General features: G+C 40.6%; 1 protein-coding gene across 9 annotated transcripts in view; it reads left to right on the top strand.

The window, feature by feature from the left end:
- Positions 1-2,109: 2,109 nt before the first annotated feature.
- ubr4 (ubiquitin protein ligase E3 component n-recognin 4) overlaps positions 2,110-16,926 on the top strand; it is a 42,637-nt gene continuing 27,820 nt past the window's right edge. For 6 of the 9 annotated variants that reach the window (XM_086110349.1, XM_086110352.1, XM_086110351.1 and 3 more), the window contains exons 1-29: positions 2,110-2,247; positions 3,905-4,002; positions 4,151-4,254; positions 4,408-4,537; positions 4,784-4,923; positions 5,037-5,136; positions 5,414-5,555; positions 5,649-5,773; positions 7,406-7,530; positions 7,624-7,683; positions 7,778-7,968; positions 8,958-9,057; positions 9,145-9,282; positions 9,455-9,572; positions 10,239-10,280; positions 12,553-12,740; positions 12,818-12,974; positions 13,047-13,132; positions 13,269-13,438; positions 13,548-13,827; positions 14,076-14,208; positions 14,403-14,482; positions 14,568-14,696; positions 14,945-15,127; positions 15,230-15,352; positions 15,437-15,666; positions 15,850-15,968; positions 16,068-16,165; positions 16,662-16,819. In XM_086110349.1, the coding sequence (XP_085966475.1) occupies positions 2,123-2,247; positions 3,905-4,002; positions 4,151-4,254; positions 4,408-4,537; positions 4,784-4,923; positions 5,037-5,136; positions 5,414-5,555; positions 5,649-5,773; positions 7,406-7,530; positions 7,624-7,683; positions 7,778-7,968; positions 8,958-9,057; positions 9,145-9,282; positions 9,455-9,572; positions 10,239-10,280; positions 12,553-12,740; positions 12,818-12,974; positions 13,047-13,132; positions 13,269-13,438; positions 13,548-13,827; positions 14,076-14,208; positions 14,403-14,482; positions 14,568-14,696; positions 14,945-15,127; positions 15,230-15,352; positions 15,437-15,666; positions 15,850-15,968; positions 16,068-16,165; positions 16,662-16,819 (3,872 nt within the window). In that variant the 5' untranslated portion in view covers positions 2,110-2,122. The remainder of the gene's footprint in view (positions 2,248-3,904; positions 4,003-4,150; positions 4,255-4,407; positions 4,538-4,783; positions 4,924-5,036; positions 5,137-5,413; positions 5,556-5,648; positions 5,774-7,405; positions 7,531-7,623; positions 7,684-7,777; positions 7,969-8,957; positions 9,058-9,144; positions 9,283-9,454; positions 9,573-10,238; positions 10,281-12,552; positions 12,741-12,817; positions 12,975-13,046; positions 13,133-13,268; positions 13,439-13,547; positions 13,828-14,075; positions 14,209-14,402; positions 14,483-14,567; positions 14,697-14,944; positions 15,128-15,229; positions 15,353-15,436; positions 15,667-15,849; positions 15,969-16,067; positions 16,166-16,661; positions 16,820-16,926) is intronic. The other 3 variants (XM_086110354.1, XM_086110357.1, XM_086110358.1) reach the window with 1 other exon arrangement.

A 16,926-nucleotide genomic window follows, 5' to 3' on the forward strand; every position in this document is an offset into this window, starting at 1 on the left:
TTTTTCCACTTGGTCTCCGGAGAAATACTGCCCCCTATAGTTTGGGGGTTTCGTGGTCTACGAAAATGCAGTTCGGTTTAAAGCAACACAATTCAGTGCTCGAAAGCATCTTCCAAACATCAACTTCAAGTCAATAGAAGACTTTCACTTTTCATACCGTAACACATAATATCGCACGTAGTATTTAATCATAAAAAGATGTCCCCGCCATGTTGGATGTGGCACGCCTCATTCGTTTGTTCCGTGGAGACGTGTCAACCAACTGTCAAAGCCACAGTTTACAGGATTAATACGAAAAAAAGTTTCAGTTGTATTTGGCCATTTCAACACAATTTTGCGATGAGAATTCGCTGACTTTGTGTCTAATATTACTATCTTATGAAGTCCTGTATGTGCATCATACAACAGTTAAGTGCACGACGTTACGAGACAGCGTTTAACGTGAATCCACCCATCTATTATACGAACAGTTTATCCTCACGAGGGTCGCGGCGTGCTGGACGGAAAGTTGGATTGAAATAAATGACCAACCAGGGGCGGCCAAAGGGATGGTAAGAGGAAAATGTGGATGGAATTTTTTTCCCCGTATTAACTGCACAATTTAATTAGCGAATCACTATGAGATATATGAAATATGTTCACTATGAAATTTTACACTAATATCACTGCAAATAAAACGGCACTATCTACACTGGAAAAAAATACATATTTGGTTCCTTTGGATTTACTTTATTCAGACATGATTAAAATGTGTAAAACTGACATATCCATCCATGATACATTATCCGAGCCCCTTACCATAGCCATCGCACTGAAAAATTCTGGCCACACTCCTGGGACCAGCACGTTATTTCTTTTTTTCAAGAGCACAAGTTCCTGTGTCTTTTTGCCTGTGAAAGTGTGTTTATGGAAGTCTTACACATGGTACATTACAATAATACTGTACCATAAATTCCTATAAACAAACAGAAGAAAGTCAGGGAAGGACTTTTCTGCGATTTATTCTTCGTATACACTGGTGGTTGTTTTAAAGTTCTCTATAAATACAGTTGAGTTGAGTTGAATTGAGTAATCTCAGCCATTGCCATTTTCTGTTGTTAAATTGATAATACTCTGAAAAATAAATTAATCCTTTCAGAAAAGCCACATTCACCGCTATGTTTCAAGATCTGGTTGATTGACACAGATAAATATTGAATTTTAAAATCGTATGATCTCGGGAATCATGTTGCATACTGTGGTAACATTAATAGTCACGAAATAATTTGCAAAAAAAATACACATCGCTTCTGTCGAGTGGATCCTTGCATCTCCAAAAGCATCACTTTTCAGCCCCCAATGAAACCATGTTAATTTGAAGATGAATTATCTGAAGGTTTGTTTGTTTTGTTTATGTTTAGTTTTGCCGTATGCGGGAAGTTGGTCGCACATATTCCGGATTGTTTTGAATGTCACTGTACATTGCTGGCATGGACACACAAATAATTATACATAAATTGTAATAAATGAATAAATAAATATGATGAATTTGAATAGTTTTCCGCCTAATATCCGACAATTGAAGTGGTTGGGAGGAACTGGTTGGGGCAGTTCTGCCACATCTAAAATGGCGGACGGACTAACCGTTCTGAGGCAACGGGCCAACCTGATAAATTAGGTTAGGTGTCTGCATTTTGTCCGTCTATGGGACTACAGGACTACTGATGATGCACGGGGCTCGTCAAATCACGCCCCCCCCCCCCAAAAAAAAACAAACCAAAAACTTCCCGAGATAACTTACCTAAAAAAAAGTTTACGTTTTGATTCCCTCAACCAACCTTAAATTATCCATACATAGTAATTACTGCTTTTCTTTATTAGTAACTTGAGCCATTTCCCTCGTACATTGTAATGGGAAGAAAAATACTTAAAAATATCAAGGTTGGGTTTAACCGAAACACATTTAACGTAACGGCTCACGTTTTATGACGTAAATTCGAAGGTTTTAGTGTAAGAAAGAAAATGTCGAAGGATAGCAACGAGTTTGGCGTGAAGGGTTTTACGGGCCGACAGCGCCCCCTGTGAAGTTGCGCACTCAGTTTCTTCTTCCCCTAACTAGCTTTTTTCTGTATGGGATTTCAAGATGGCGTCGAGCGGAGGAAATGGGGAACACGAATGGACAGCAGCGGTGCGGCCGCTTTTATCGGCTTCGTACACCGCATTTGAAACGAAAGAGCTGCCGCAGCTTATCGGATCCATTATTAACAGGTAAGCGGTCGCGTGTCAACACGTCACGGCTCCGCGTTTGGGCGAACACCGGTCGCATCCACCCAGGAGTGCGCTGGATTGCTAACTTGCTAACGTAGCCTGGGTAGTGGAACTGGATGGGGAAACGTCAACCACTTAGCTTTTGCTAAGCTAACCGTAGCGGCTAAGCGGCTAGTTGAGCTTAACTTGCATTGGCATCAAATCAGCTGCTGGTGTTAGCTAACGCAACTACTTAAAATGCATTTAATGTTAACCTAACTCGGTACACGATTTTTATTCGAAACACAATACGCCCTTCGATACGAGGGCATTTATGCGTGTTCGAGTATACACCTTTACAACGTAATTGTAAATGATAGCAAAATCTGCTTCATCATTAGCTAGCTAACTAAACATTTCCAATCAAGCTAGCAAACGGGCCTGCCAAAAGGTCTGGATAATGTGACGACTAAATGGCCACATACGTGACCATGTTGAGCATAAAACATTGGTTTTGCATAGCTGGCTCGACTTTTCCAGATTCGCCTGGGTGCACCGCAGTGACAGTTCAGCATGTTATCTACTGTGTTGACACTTATTATATGTGGTTGTGTCAACGATTGCAGGTGGGCAGGGGCGACTCTTCTCCGTATTTTCTAGGAGCAAATATGTTCATGTTTATGTCAACTATTTTATAATTTAAGAATAATAAAGGAAAAACATTTTTCAAAAATACATTTTTTATACGTACACTGCCTTTCAAAGATTTGGCGTGAGGACAATTTAAGAAATGCAGTCTACACAAGTTCTCTGGATCAGTAAAGATCCAGAGCACATTTTTTTAAATTCGTGAAATGTCATGGCAAACCACTAAACAAAGTTGGAACCAAGAAGTGAATACACATGCCAATTAGTCATCTAATAGAAGATTATTTATTCGTTCTGTCCGTCACGTTAACTTGCTGACATAGATACACAGTAACCTTTTGTCATTTTTTTTTTTAAACAAACTGGAACTTTAAGTCAATTCCTTGACTTCAATGGCGATGTCATGCTTTGCGGGTGAAAAATAATGGAATGGAGAGACAGGAACATGCCTCTATATTTTGTTAGGATTGATATAAGTTATTATGATAGTAGTAAATCATTTAGGGGAAAAAAATCTTAATGGAATGGAGAGACAGGAACATGCCTCTATATTTTGTTAGGATTGACACAAGTTATTATTATAGTAATAAATCATTTAGGGGAAAAAAAATCTGTCACTTTGTTACCAGAACAATTATATGCTTAGGATTGACCTTTAGAGGCTTTGATCGGATTCACCAATCACTAACTTTTTCATGAATATCGATAATTATCAGACACCGGTTGGAGCTTCTGTAGTCGTTATGTGCCAAATTTCTCAATGCACGGCTGTAATAAGGATGTGGATGGATGTGTTGTGTGGCTTAAAAAAATAAATTAAGCCCCCCGCACATGAGGATGGTTAGTATGCAATGATGCATTTCATGGCAAAGTCGTGCGGACCCCGAGCCATATGAACTATGCCTGGATTGCATTTTGGAAGTGTGTGTGTGTTGTGTTGTGTTGTGTGTGTGTGTTAAAAGTCAATACAACGTTCTATTCAAATGCATGTGTCCAACATGTAATCTATAATTTCCATTTTTATTTACAGCGAATCGGACATTCTTCATCATGACAAACAATATGAGCCGTTCTACTCGTCATTCGTGGCGCTCTCTGCACATTACATCACTACAGTATGCGGGCAAAGTACGTAACTTCGATGTTCTTTCATGTTTGGGTTATTGCGGTGTTTCTTCTCTCGGATATTTAATAGATGACCTTCAGAAAAAGTCTAAATGTTGTAGTTTCTTGCGCCCCATCATTAATTGCCTTGCATTTTTTTTTTTTTTTGAAGTACCAAGGAATCAGTTGCTCTCTGTAGCTGCGGCATGCAAAGTTCTGATCGAATTCTCTTTGCTGCGCTTGGAGAACCCTGACGAAGCATGTGCTGTGTCACAGGTGAGATCAGCCAGTCAGGATTTTGTCGCTCAAATTTACCATTGAAGGCGATTTGCTTTCATTTTCAATTTTGTATTTATTTAATTTTTGTAATTTCTTCAGCCATGACTTCCAATCACATTTTACAATGTATTATTATAATTATTATTGCAGAAACACCTGATTCTTCTAATAAAAGGACTTTGCACGGGCAGTAGCAGACTGGATCGCACAGAAATTATTACTTTCACTGCAATGATGAAGTCTGCCAAGCTGCCTCAAACGATTAAAACCCTTTCCGATGGTAAGAGTGGTGTTATGGTTATCTGAATGTGACACAAAAAGACTTCTCAGCATTTTTACTCCAGAAAAAGTGCATTCCTGTACAGTAGTCTGGATAGAACCATTAATAAATCTCTAGAAAGAAAATAATAGCGACACATAAATTTGTGTCATTAGTGTAAGTTGAAAAAAATGTGATAAAAAAATATAAATAATTACAATTTCATTGGGTAATCTAAAATTGTCAATTTTGCTTTTGATTTAACAGTAGAGGATCAGAAGGAGGCACCCAGTACTTTGAACCCTGAACTGCGACACAAAGAAGTGCAGATGAACTTCTTTAATCAGCTAACTTCAGTGTTTAACCCCGACCTTAGCACCATTTTTGCCCCTTCACCACACATGCAGGTAAGGCTTGATGCTGAATATACATCCGAACTCAGCCTAATCAACTAACTGCAGAATGGCCATCATCGATGGCCATACATTTTTAGTTATAATTCGGATGACTTTCTTTATAGGCTGAGAGTGAGTGTGATGACCAGACATCTGACCAAGCTGCTCAGGCCAAAATGAAGAATGCATTTGTCGCTCAGAATGTGTCAAGCCTACAAGAACTGGGTGAGTAGTAATTTATGTGGACAGGAAGCTATATGCCGATAAAAAATTCTTTGCCAGAAAAATATTGGTTTAGAAATAATAATAATTAAAGGGAGATCAGGGGTTCATTTTGACTGGAAAATTTCCAAGCTCCCAGGATAGTAATAGAAGCAAAATGCCAAATGCCGACTTTAGTGTCTCGCAGACGAGCCAGTTTTGTGCAAACCCTAAGAAAGGAGCCTCTGATACGTTCGTTTCTTGCAGACTGTGAAAAGGGTTCCTCTTTTTGTTTTCTCAGGTGGGTCTGAGAAGTTACTGCGAGTGTGTCTCAACCTACCCTACTTTCTACGTTACATTAACCGTTTCCAAGATGCTGTGTCAGCAAACTCTTTCTTCATCATGCCTGCCACAGTAGCTGATGCCACAGCTGTCCGTAATGGGTATGTTGTGTTTGCGTATTTTTATTTTTTTTTGTCTGTGTTGCTGTCTAATGTGAATAAATAATGAATGTGCTCTACCCTACACATACCCAGATTCCATTCACTGGTGATTGACGTAACCATGGCTTTGGACACGCTCTCTCTGCCTGTACTGGAGCCACTGACACCAGGCAGATTACTGGATATGACCGTCCTGGCTTTGAGTTGTCTTTACGCTGGTAGGCTGATCATTCACTGTTGCTGTTGTTTTATCTTATTGATCCGGCACATTTTGACAATCGTAGTACTCTGCCTGTAAAATATTTCTATTAAAACACAAACTCTCAAACATTTTGGGTCCTGCGACCCCTTATAGTGGAGACATTTTTACGAGGACCTCTTCACAGTCTTAATGCTCAACTCAACTGTATTTATAGAGCACTTTCAAACAGCCATCGCTGCATACAAAGTGCTGTACATGGAACAACTAACATATACATCAGTAAAACAACAAATCGGTAACAATGCTAATTAATGCTAATTAAATGTACTGATCACTGATCACTTTAGCTCTGCTGATACTTTGCACATTGTCTCACAGTTGTCACTGGGTGGTACCACCCCACTACGGTTTACTTACATTACGAAATGTCCTTCCATACCTATTTGTCATGTCCTTGTTTATGATGATACTAATGCAGCATGTTATACCGGAGACAAATTCCTTGTGTGTTCTACATACTTGGCCAATAAAGATTATTCTGATTCTCATTAAACATGAATCTCATGTGCACCCCTAAATAGCGGAGTAATTATTCATTTTATTTTATTTTTTATTTGTAATGTTTCAAGGTTGATGTCATATTAAATGTACAGAACCTAAATTCAATTTAATTAAATCAAATGTAAATTTATCTTTGATCGCGATCTTACATGCACTGTTTTGACTAACGTCAAGGCTTGTGAACAGAGAGAAGCTAGTTGACCAAAGAAGAAGAAGAATTTTCACATTGTGTTAGATAGGACAAGAAAGGACCCCCGGTGGAAGGCAATCACAGTCATTCATATTGAATACTGCCAAAGACATGCCCCCCGTTACTGTCCTGTAAAAGTAATGATTTAACATGTAGGAAAATTTTGCTCAGAGTTAGATTTTCCAAGCCACAAATATTTAACTCGTTGCCATGCCTTACCTGTACATCTCTTTCAAAAGAGTGTGAGAGAGCTATTAATGCTCTGTACAAGCATGGATGTTAGATATATCAGATATATATAACACATCACCATCATATCTGAGCTTTCAATTGGCCCATAGCTCAGGTTGGAAGGAATAATTAGCATCATCAGCTGCCACACTTCTCATATGTAGTTAGGCATTTTAAAAAATGATTGAACATAACATTATTTATTGCAAATTTAATTTGTTAGAGTCCCAAGTTACCACTTACGGACCACAGTTTGAGAACAACTGCTGTAAAAGCGCTGCAGTAATTCAATAGCAGCCTATTAGGCGTGCTCTTTTCTGTTCTCGTCCAGGGCCTCGACTGTTTTATAAGCTCATGTACTTGTGTCCCAGGGGTGTGTTAATCATCCAATGATTTGTGGGATGGTGCGTTCCTGTCCTAGCACTGCCAAAAGCCTTTGTGCTTTGACCAGAGAAAATATGGTCTAGCATTAGTGGGGAAGGATTTTTCTTGCTGTTTAATCATAACAAGATGAATCTGTACTTAGTTTATTCCGTTCGGAAACAAATTATAAACAGACCAAACACAGTGTTTATTTGTTCACTGCTCGAAGTGATCCTTGCCGTCTTGATGATGTAAAATGAAAAAGATATAAAAATGATATGTAGCCTTTTTTTTTGTGTTTAGGTGTGAGCGTGGCGACCTGCATGGCCATACTACAGGTAGGAAGTGGCTTGCAGCTTCGCTCTGCCTCCACTGGGACCAAAGAGGAGGACTATGAAAACGACGCTGCCACAATAGTCCAGAAATGTGTGAGTTTTTTGTTTTGTTTTTTACTACAATATTGATGTTTTTGCCCGAGTGAAGAACGTCTTGTGAAGTGAACTGAAATGTGTTTGCAACAGTTGGAGATCTATGAAATGATTGGACAAACCATCAGCAATTCTCGTCGAGCTGGTGGAGAGGTAAGCATCAAGCCACTCAATCATGACACAATGCTCCTTACGCTTGGATTTCAGTTTTGTGTTATACTTAACGGTGTGGTGTTGTGTTCTGTAGCATTACCAGAACTTCCAGCTTCTTGGCGCGTGGTGCCTTTTAAACAGCCTCTACCTGATTCTTAACCTGAGTCCCACGGCCCTCGCAGACAAAGGCAAAGAGAAAGATCCTTTGGCTGCCTTGCGTGTCCGAGATATTGCTGCTCGCACCAAAGATGGTGCTGGGTCACCGAAATTGGGTCCCGGCAAAGGGTAAATGATGTGTGATTCTAAATATATCTGTTAGTTCTTTTTAGTCTGTTTTATCAAAAAAAAGTGATGGATACTTTTAACTGATGAATAATGACAGGCAATTGTTTTAGCATTGTTAATATCTACAGATTTGAAACAGAATTGTTGAATATAGAACGTAAAGTTGTTAAATTTAAGTCCTGAGAACTTCAAATATTCTCATCCAAAATCAAAACATGATTGTAGAATAAACGTTATAGAACAGGAGTCTCAAATAGGCAGCCGTTTGCGGCCCGCAGGATGGTATTTTGTGGCCTGTACTTGGCATCAAAGTTTCATGTTAATGCAGCCGCTATGATTTTCGCGTCGTTGCCCTGGGTGCAATTTTTTTTTATTTTTTTTTAATTTTTTTAAATGCTTCTAGACTACTTTAGCTTGGGCTCATGACAGCTTTCGGCGAAATCAAATTCGGAAATGACACCAAGTGGAAGGAAAAGATCACATCAACCAGTCACGGTCATGTCTTTTTCAAAACCTTACCTTGACGAGAGATTTTGGCGACAGCCACTTTCAAGAATAACATATGATGGAATGCTTTTTTAAATTTTATTTATTTATTTTTTTAGCACAAGGGTACCCTGACATGTTTTGAATGCGCAGAGAAAGTTGCAGTGCTCAAGAAATGAGATATCATTATTAAATAGATATGCAAAGTATCAGGGAGATGAGAGAGAAGACCGCCTCACCAGTCTTGTTGACATCCTGGAGAACCGTTAATGTTCTCACCTGTCATTAATAAAGATTGGATTAGATGTACTTTGTTCGTGGAATACCTGATGTGGCCCAGACACACTGGGATTGATCTCCACTGGTCCTCCCACATAGAGTTTGAGACCAAGAATCATCCGTATCGCATCTCACCAAGAGTGACTCACGGAAGTGTGCTGCATTGTGTTTGAAATTCTCATCCTAAATTATGTTACTATTTTTCATTTTGATTTCTTTTTAAGACACCAAGGATTTGGAGTTTTGTCGGTGATCTTGGCCAACCATGCCATCAAGCTTTTAACGTCACTTTTCCAAGATTTACAAGTTGAGGCCCTGCACCGAGTAAGTTGGTACTCTCACAATACCGCTTTTGTCATGAATATTCAAGCTTAGCACCAGTCCCTTACACATCACTCTCTTCCCGTGCAGGGTTGGGCAAGTGATGGTCCACCTGCTGAGCTCAACATCATGGCGCAGAGCACTTCCATCCAGAGGGTCCAAAGGCTCATCGACTCTGTACCGCTGACCAACCTTCTCTTCACCCTTCTCTCCACTGCCTACAAAAAGGTAAGGTCAAAGATGCCCACCATTTCCACTGATTTCCATGAATGTGATCACGGCTGATAGAAAGATGCTTGCCCGCATGGAGATGATGGATGTCAAGAGTTAAGTGACAGGAGGAGTCTTGATGAGCTGCCTGAAAATGATTTTTGAGGTGCATTCCCTTTTGCTCGTACAGGCTTGTGTTCTCCAGCGCCAGAGAAAAGGCTCAGTCAGCAGTGACGCCAGTGCTTCCACTGACTCCAACACCTACTATGAGGATGACTTCAGCAGCACGGAAGAGGACAGCAGCCAAGGTAAATTGTGCTGAGCACCTGGATAAGCCTTGGCACAACAGTCAGCTTATGACAAGAAAAGATAGGCCTCCTTCAGCCTTTTAGTCCTTCGCACCTTTTACAATAACCTCTACTCAAACATGTTTACATAGTCCAGTTGAAGAGATGATGACTTGAATAGAAATCAGAGTTTTAAACTTTCCTTGATAGTAACTCAAATCCTTCCCATAAATTGTAGTTCGTAATTTGGATCGTCATAACTCGTACTTTGAACACTGCTGTTTTTATGTAGAGTTCAGTTTATGAATGACAATGCCCAGTGTGTGCGAATGACATTTAGACATTTTTATGTCTCTAGTCATGTGTATTGATCATAATTTTCAGTGCATTAGCAGTTAGAGGTGTTAAGAGTTAAGGGCTAGTTCACATCATCATTGTAGTGCTTCAACAGTTCTTAATTGTAAATGTAGGCAGGTGCTAAAAGTAAAGCTGGGTTTGGTGTTAGCGCTGGTGTCATTGTATGGAGCTGCTTGAAAACAGCCATGAGTCACCGCTATCTGTGGATAGGTCAGTCATGATCTAAGAGCATTGAGAAGCATAAACAAATGCAGCACACTCACAAAAATGTCACCATTTTTGTCTAGTCACCCAACATGATAGTGCAGTTGACAGTGTCTACTATCTCAGCAGAGAGAAGACAGGAGAAGACAAGTGCAGCTTGTGTCTCAGGTCAGCAGTTTTCTGTCCTCAGGTCAAAAGACTTGACGTACACTTCACTGTCCTACACTCATTTTGTTATTGTATGTCTCACTGTGTAGGCTATGAGCTACAGCTACATTAGCTAAGAAAAGAGCCACAGAGGAAGGCACTTTGGCAAAATGTCAGTTCCGTGAGAGGTGTCTTTTTGTCATAATTGGCTGAGTTCAAATAACATCTTTTTTTTTGTCAAAGAGGTTCATCTGTGGTTCAATGTGCTTCAAAGGATAATACCAGTGGTCTAATTATGTGGGTCCTTAGCACATAGTTTCTAACCCCGCTGGGTGCCTACCGCTGGGTACTTTTCGACTTTCTTATTCTCTCTCTGCTTTGTGTGGTTGTTATAGTTCAAGCCATTTAAGGTAAGTCGTATATAGCTTGAACATCCACTCTTTTCGCCATAGTTCAGACTGCGTAAGCATTATATTGACGGCATATACTCCTAATTTTCCTTTGCAAGCGGGGTAATTTTACCGAGTTACTGTTTTATTTTTTGGTCATGAATATTTTTTAAATTTCACATTGCATTATGGGTCTAAAATATTGACCGTACCAAAACAACCCCAAACCCACTTGAAATCAGTGGTATTATTCTTGACTATGACAAATCCAAGTTGTGCTTGTACTGTGTGCTTAAGCATACTATGCTGCGTCTCACTGACACTTGACAAGTTGTATTTTTTTCTGTTGCATGGAAATGTGAATATCTACTTGAAGCTACGTGCAGTGATTGCAGCGACACGTTCCCCGGTTGCGTGTTGCTCTAAAATATGCACATTTTTAAGTAACGACGAACGCATCACTTTTCCCACAAAATTAATCAAAGTACTGTTACTCCACCAACCTCATTATTTTGTACAATATATCATCCATTCACATGAAAGTGACATCAGCATTTGAGAGAATGGCATTTTTCATCACCACGTGCAGTTTCATTTGACAGCCTGTGAGAGAGAAGTGACTAGACAAATACACACTTGACAGGCACTGCTTCCACTTCACACACACACACACACACACACACACACACACACACACACACACACACACACACACACACACACACGTATGCATATTGTTAAAAAAAATATTCAGTGAATCATGAAATATGGGAACTCAACACTTCGCGATGCACAAAAGCCATGAAACAACTGTAGTCTCTCTCCCCCATTCTGTCCTTTTCTGAGCAGAAAACAAAATGCACATAATGCCTATGTCAACATGACTTTGACAGCTGCTTGTGTCGCCTCCCCGACATACCTGCACCGATGGACTGAATGTTGACGGAAGCAGGTGACATTTGGGTGGGATCTGGTCAGTGACAGACTTATAGTGTCAAGTTTCGCCGCGTACCAGACACTATTTATCTGGTAGTCTGATAGCGCGGCCGCCGTGAACGACAAAAAAAAGTCATGTACTTAGAGAAGGCCTTTAGGTTGTCTTCCTGCATGTTGACACAGAAACACAATAATGCTGGGTAAACCAACACACTCAAGCATGCCAAGTCATGTGCTGATCTGGTCTCCTGTAACATTGTCATGAATTAGCAACTCATAATTTTCTGTTGTCTTATTTATAGTACCACAGACATGCGCTATTGCTGCCTCCTTAATTGGCTTATAGCATTGCATGGCTACTGCATTCGGGTCCACCTTTCTTTGGTGCAGTCCTATAAAAATTCTCGTCCTTGTTTGTGCATGTGCGCGTATGCGATGTATGCACACATTTTGATTTTCATTCATGTCTAAAACATACATCAAAACTAAAAAACATTTTCTAAAACCGTTTTTCCAAATGGCAGTCATTAGTCCAACACATTTAAAAAAATATGGAATACGTGATGAAATTAAGGCATAATGCGATTGGCAGTTTTGAATTGGTTGTAAAAGTATGAGCTTTGTGAAAGAGAATCACTGATGTGAGTTTACAAACTTGGGAGACACTCCATGAATCCTGGCCATTATTCTATCCTTCCCGTTTTTACTTCGTTTATGAATTGAAATGAATTCACGTTGATGGCAAATACTTCTCATCAGCCCAATGTATTAGTACTTCCTCCTTTAAGTGGATATTCACCAATAAATGTCCACTTTTTACATTTTCTTGTCCACCACTTGCAGTGTTGTAGGCGTCACAACAGTCCGAAATTTGACTCCACCACCACTCCATAAATACTTGGGAAGTCTTGGGAAACTTACTGGCATCTCTCTATAAAATGGTCATTGAAATGTGTTATCCATTGCAGATGATGACAGTGAACCCATCCTGGGACTTTGGTTTGAAGAGACTATTTCACCCACCAAAGACAAAGTAGCCCCCCCACCTCCTCCTCCACCCCCACCCCTGGAGACCTCTCCTAGACTGAAGAGCCCCAGCAAGCAGAATCCAAGCGAGAATGGCAACATTTTGGCAGGCCGAAAAGATCCAGAGCTTGTGAGATTTTTTTTTTTTAATATCCATGAAGCTTGACGTTCATGGCCCAAGTTGATCTATTTTATTTGTTCCTACAGTTCCTCAGTTTAGCCTCTAGTATTTTGAACTTCATTACCACTTCCATGCTGAAGTCCAGGAACAACTTCATCCGCAACTACTTAAGTGTATCGCTGACTGAGCCACACATGGCGACGTTAGCCAGCATCATCAAAGATGTAGACAAAGATGTCAAAGGTATGCTTCAAAAATGCTGCTCTGATTGCTGTATTTGCTAGTTCACATGCAACATGTATGATTTCCCATCAGGATCCTCAGATGAAGCCTTCTCTTTAGCTCTGTATCACTTCAACCACACTTTAGTAACATCAGATCTGCCATCCCCGTCCCTGCAGGTCAGAGGAATACAATCCTGCAAATATTTTAAACCATTTTAACCTGCACTTTACAATATACAGTGAAACATGTTGTTTTTTGAACAGAACTTAGTTAAGGGCATGTAAAGTTCAACCACTATCTCTCTTTTGTTAGGACACCCTTCTTCAGCAACTCGGTGTTGCGCCCTTTTCAGAGGGTCCCTGGCCCTTATACATTCACCCTCAGTCACTTTCGGTACTATCCAGGCTCCTTCTCATCTGGCAGCACAAAGCCAGTGTGCAAGGAGAGCCAGATGTGCCTGAGTGTATGAAAGTCTGGGAAAGGTATTGTTACCGTTTCATTTTCAAAGGGTTTCAAGCCCAACCTCCGACTCATTACTACAAAACATCTGCCCACGTCAGTTTGATGGCCGTCTCTATCTCTCGCTCATAGATTTTTGGGAACACTGAAGCAGCACACCCTTCAGGGAGCTGTTCATGGAGAGGATGACCTTAATGTGGAGCACTTTCAACTCATGCTGTTGCTCTTCCACAACTTGTCGGAACGTGGCAGAGCGAGAGTCCTTACTTTGGTCACCCAGGCAATCGCTGACGTGGCACTGAGCAGAGAGAGCCAGCTGAAAGCTGTGCCCCTAAACCTGGCTCGCCTGCTGCTGGTTTTTGACTATCTGCTGCGCCATTACTCAAAGGCCCCCTTGTACCTTTTTGAACAGGTAGATATTGTTGCTATCTCTTAATGTCTGGTGTATTGATAGCAGTAGATTTTCTTCTTGATGAATAATTAACCAAACCAATCCTGAATAAAATGTAACTTTTTTTTGTGTGTGTGTGCGTGGGGGGGTGTAATTTTTATCTTTCATCCTTGAAATGGCACTAATTCCTTACTAGTACCAGTTATTTGAATACTTAAGCCAAAATAAGAGATATTTATCTTCTCCCAATGATGACCACTATCTTTTAGGTGCAGTACAATCTTCTCACCCCTCCATCAAGCGGGCCTGGTTCTCACCAGGATGTCAGCAAGCGCAGTAGTCTTCCACTTTACTATGGCTTTAAAGAGGTGGAGGACAATTGGGCGAAGCACTGTCCATCGAGTAAGTGCAGAAGCCAAAATCATTGTACTCACAAGATACACGGTACAAGAAGATTGATTTGACTAAAAGACAGACAGGCATGAGCTTGTTGTAGCATAATCGGCGAAAAGCAAAATCTTACTGCGTACTTGAATTCAATTTTGAAAACGGTATTCCACAACAGTCTAAGAATATTGTTTCTGCCCTTTTCCTAGATTCAAATGTTCAGCCCAAATTCTACTGCGTTTTGTCCCCTGAGGCATCTGAAGATGATATCAGCAGACTAGACACCAAGGTGAGGCCGCCGATTTTCCTTATCTATTGTTTTCAAGGCGATGTGACGAGAGCCTTTCATTGCATTTTTTTTTCCTCTTTGAAAGGTATTTCCAAAGCTGTTCAATGGAGTAGTGTCCTATGATGAACTTTACGCTTGGCTGATCTCACTCCTGGCAGCAGGCTCACAGTTTGACACAGCAAGAAGACAAGAGAACAAGCCTGTCACTCCAATGGTGAGTCAAACCACAAAAGCTTACAGACAAGCTTGCTCACAAACTCCTGATGTCATCTTTAAGCTGCAGATTTTCATGTTACTAGCGCACTAATCAGATACTTGACCTAATTTGAGGAGTAAAAGAAACATGCGAGCAAATTTGCCTGAAATTGATGGTTAAACTGTATAGACAATACCGGGGTACACAATGTATGAAAATGCTTTCTTGGGACTTTGACTAAGCAACCTGATCATCACTTTGTACAGGAGGCCTGTTCCCTTCAGTACTTCTTCCTAGTCCTGTGGCGGATTTTGGGGGCTTTGCCACCTTCCAAAGCCTACATGGAGCAACTTAAGTCTGGGTGCGGGGATCCCAGTGAGAGTGACATCCTTCATACACTACGATGGTCGTCACGCCTCAGAGTGTCTACTTACATGAATTGGATTAAGGTTTGTTGACTTAAAGTACTGGACAGTGCTATATTCTGAGGGAGTTTTTTCCTCATCTGGTCTGTTTGTGATTTATGACTATGTCCATGTCCTCACTGACAGGAACACTTGGTGAAGCAGGGAATGAAAGCAGACCAAGCAGCCTCCTTGGTTGAAATCACAGCTGCAAAGTGCAGCACAATTAAATATGATGTGGAACTAGCAGAGGACTACATTGCCAAACAGGTAATGTTCACAATGTCATCACAGACAATAAAAACATTGTGCTCCCTTTTTTCCCGGCCATCTTATTTTACTGTTCCACTGCAGATTTCAACCTTCTCCAGTGTTGACCCAAATGTCATAGTTCCACTCGATCAGCTGCCCTCGCTACAAGCCATCTATACACTGGATGCAGTTATCTCCAAAGTGCAGGTGTCCCTGGATGAACATTTGTCCAAAGTTGCCACTGAGGCAGACAGTCACAAGTCATCAGAGATCACAAAGAACTTGTTGTCTGCCACGCTGCAACTCGCTGATGTTTACACAGCCTTTACAAGGTGAATTTCTATTGGGGACTACGTTGTCATTTTAACTAACTGCAATTAGGAATGATTATAATTGATTGCACCCTGAACTTTTTGCATTTTTGAATTTTTTTGGAGGGGTCGGGGGGAGACTTATGTATTCATGTCACTCACGCATATAGTACATCAGAAACTGAAAGCCTTGATTTGTCTCAGGTCTTATCTATTAATGAACATACCAGAGGAAGGGGAAAACAAGCTGTCAGATGCCAAGCTCCAGGGTTATGCTGCTGTACTGTCCATTGGCTCCACCCGCTGCAAGGCCAACTTGCTGGGTAAGTAGCGCTATTATTTGGTGCGGTAATCTTAAACCGCGCAGTTAATACTTTCTCTGCTGAGTCATTCACTTAACTTTTTGAAACAAACACGTTCAGGACAGAATGTTATGCAGAACTTACCACCAGCTGTGCAGACACTATGTGAGACATGGAACACCATCCATACAAACGAATTCCCCAACATTGGATCTTGGGTAAGTAACCAGAAAGGACCACATGATACTAATTGCTAGTACTGAATTTTACTCACAACAGCGGATTCCCAGTATTCATGTGGGATAGGGTCCAGCCTGGTGGTCAAGCATACATCTTTGCCACAAACTTTGCTATTTTATCCACTGTGAAATAAATATTTTTAAGTATTGTTGTAAAACACAAGATATGTAGTGTGTATGCAATTTAATTCTATGGCTTGAAGGCGCAAGTCAAAAAAGAAAGTCCACATCGGCTGATATTGTCTTCATTTTTGATATCTTGAATGTACACATCTAGATATCGATATGACAATAATATATGGCCCTGGAGTTACAGCTTAGTCGTTCAGTGTAGCTAGAAATAAACGAGACTGCTAGTCAAATAGGATCTTTAAATGCACTACTCATATATTTTCTGATAAGGTTTTCAAAGCAATCCAATGCATGTCATTGCAACAGTCATTTGATTAATAATGAGGTTTACTTTCCCTTTCAGCGAAATGCATTTGCCAATGATACCATTCCATCAGAGAGCTACATCAGTGCCATCCAAGCAGCACACCTGGGAACACTAAGCTGCCAGTCTTTGCCTCTGGCATCGTCTCTCAAACACATTCTGCTGTCTTTGGTTCGTCTCACTGGTGACCTCATTGTGTAAGTGGAAATCCAGTGCAGAGCAGATCTAAATCAGTGTACATATCTGCACCACATCTGTAAAATTATTATTTCATAGTTGTCCATGTAGTCCGATGAGATAAATG

Source organism: Hippocampus guttulatus, chromosome 1 (assembly GCF_054856545.1).
Source record: "Hippocampus guttulatus isolate MCC_2025c chromosome 1, RoL_Hgut_1.0, whole genome shotgun sequence".
Lineage (NCBI taxonomy): Eukaryota > Metazoa > Chordata > Actinopteri > Syngnathiformes > Syngnathidae > Hippocampus > Hippocampus guttulatus.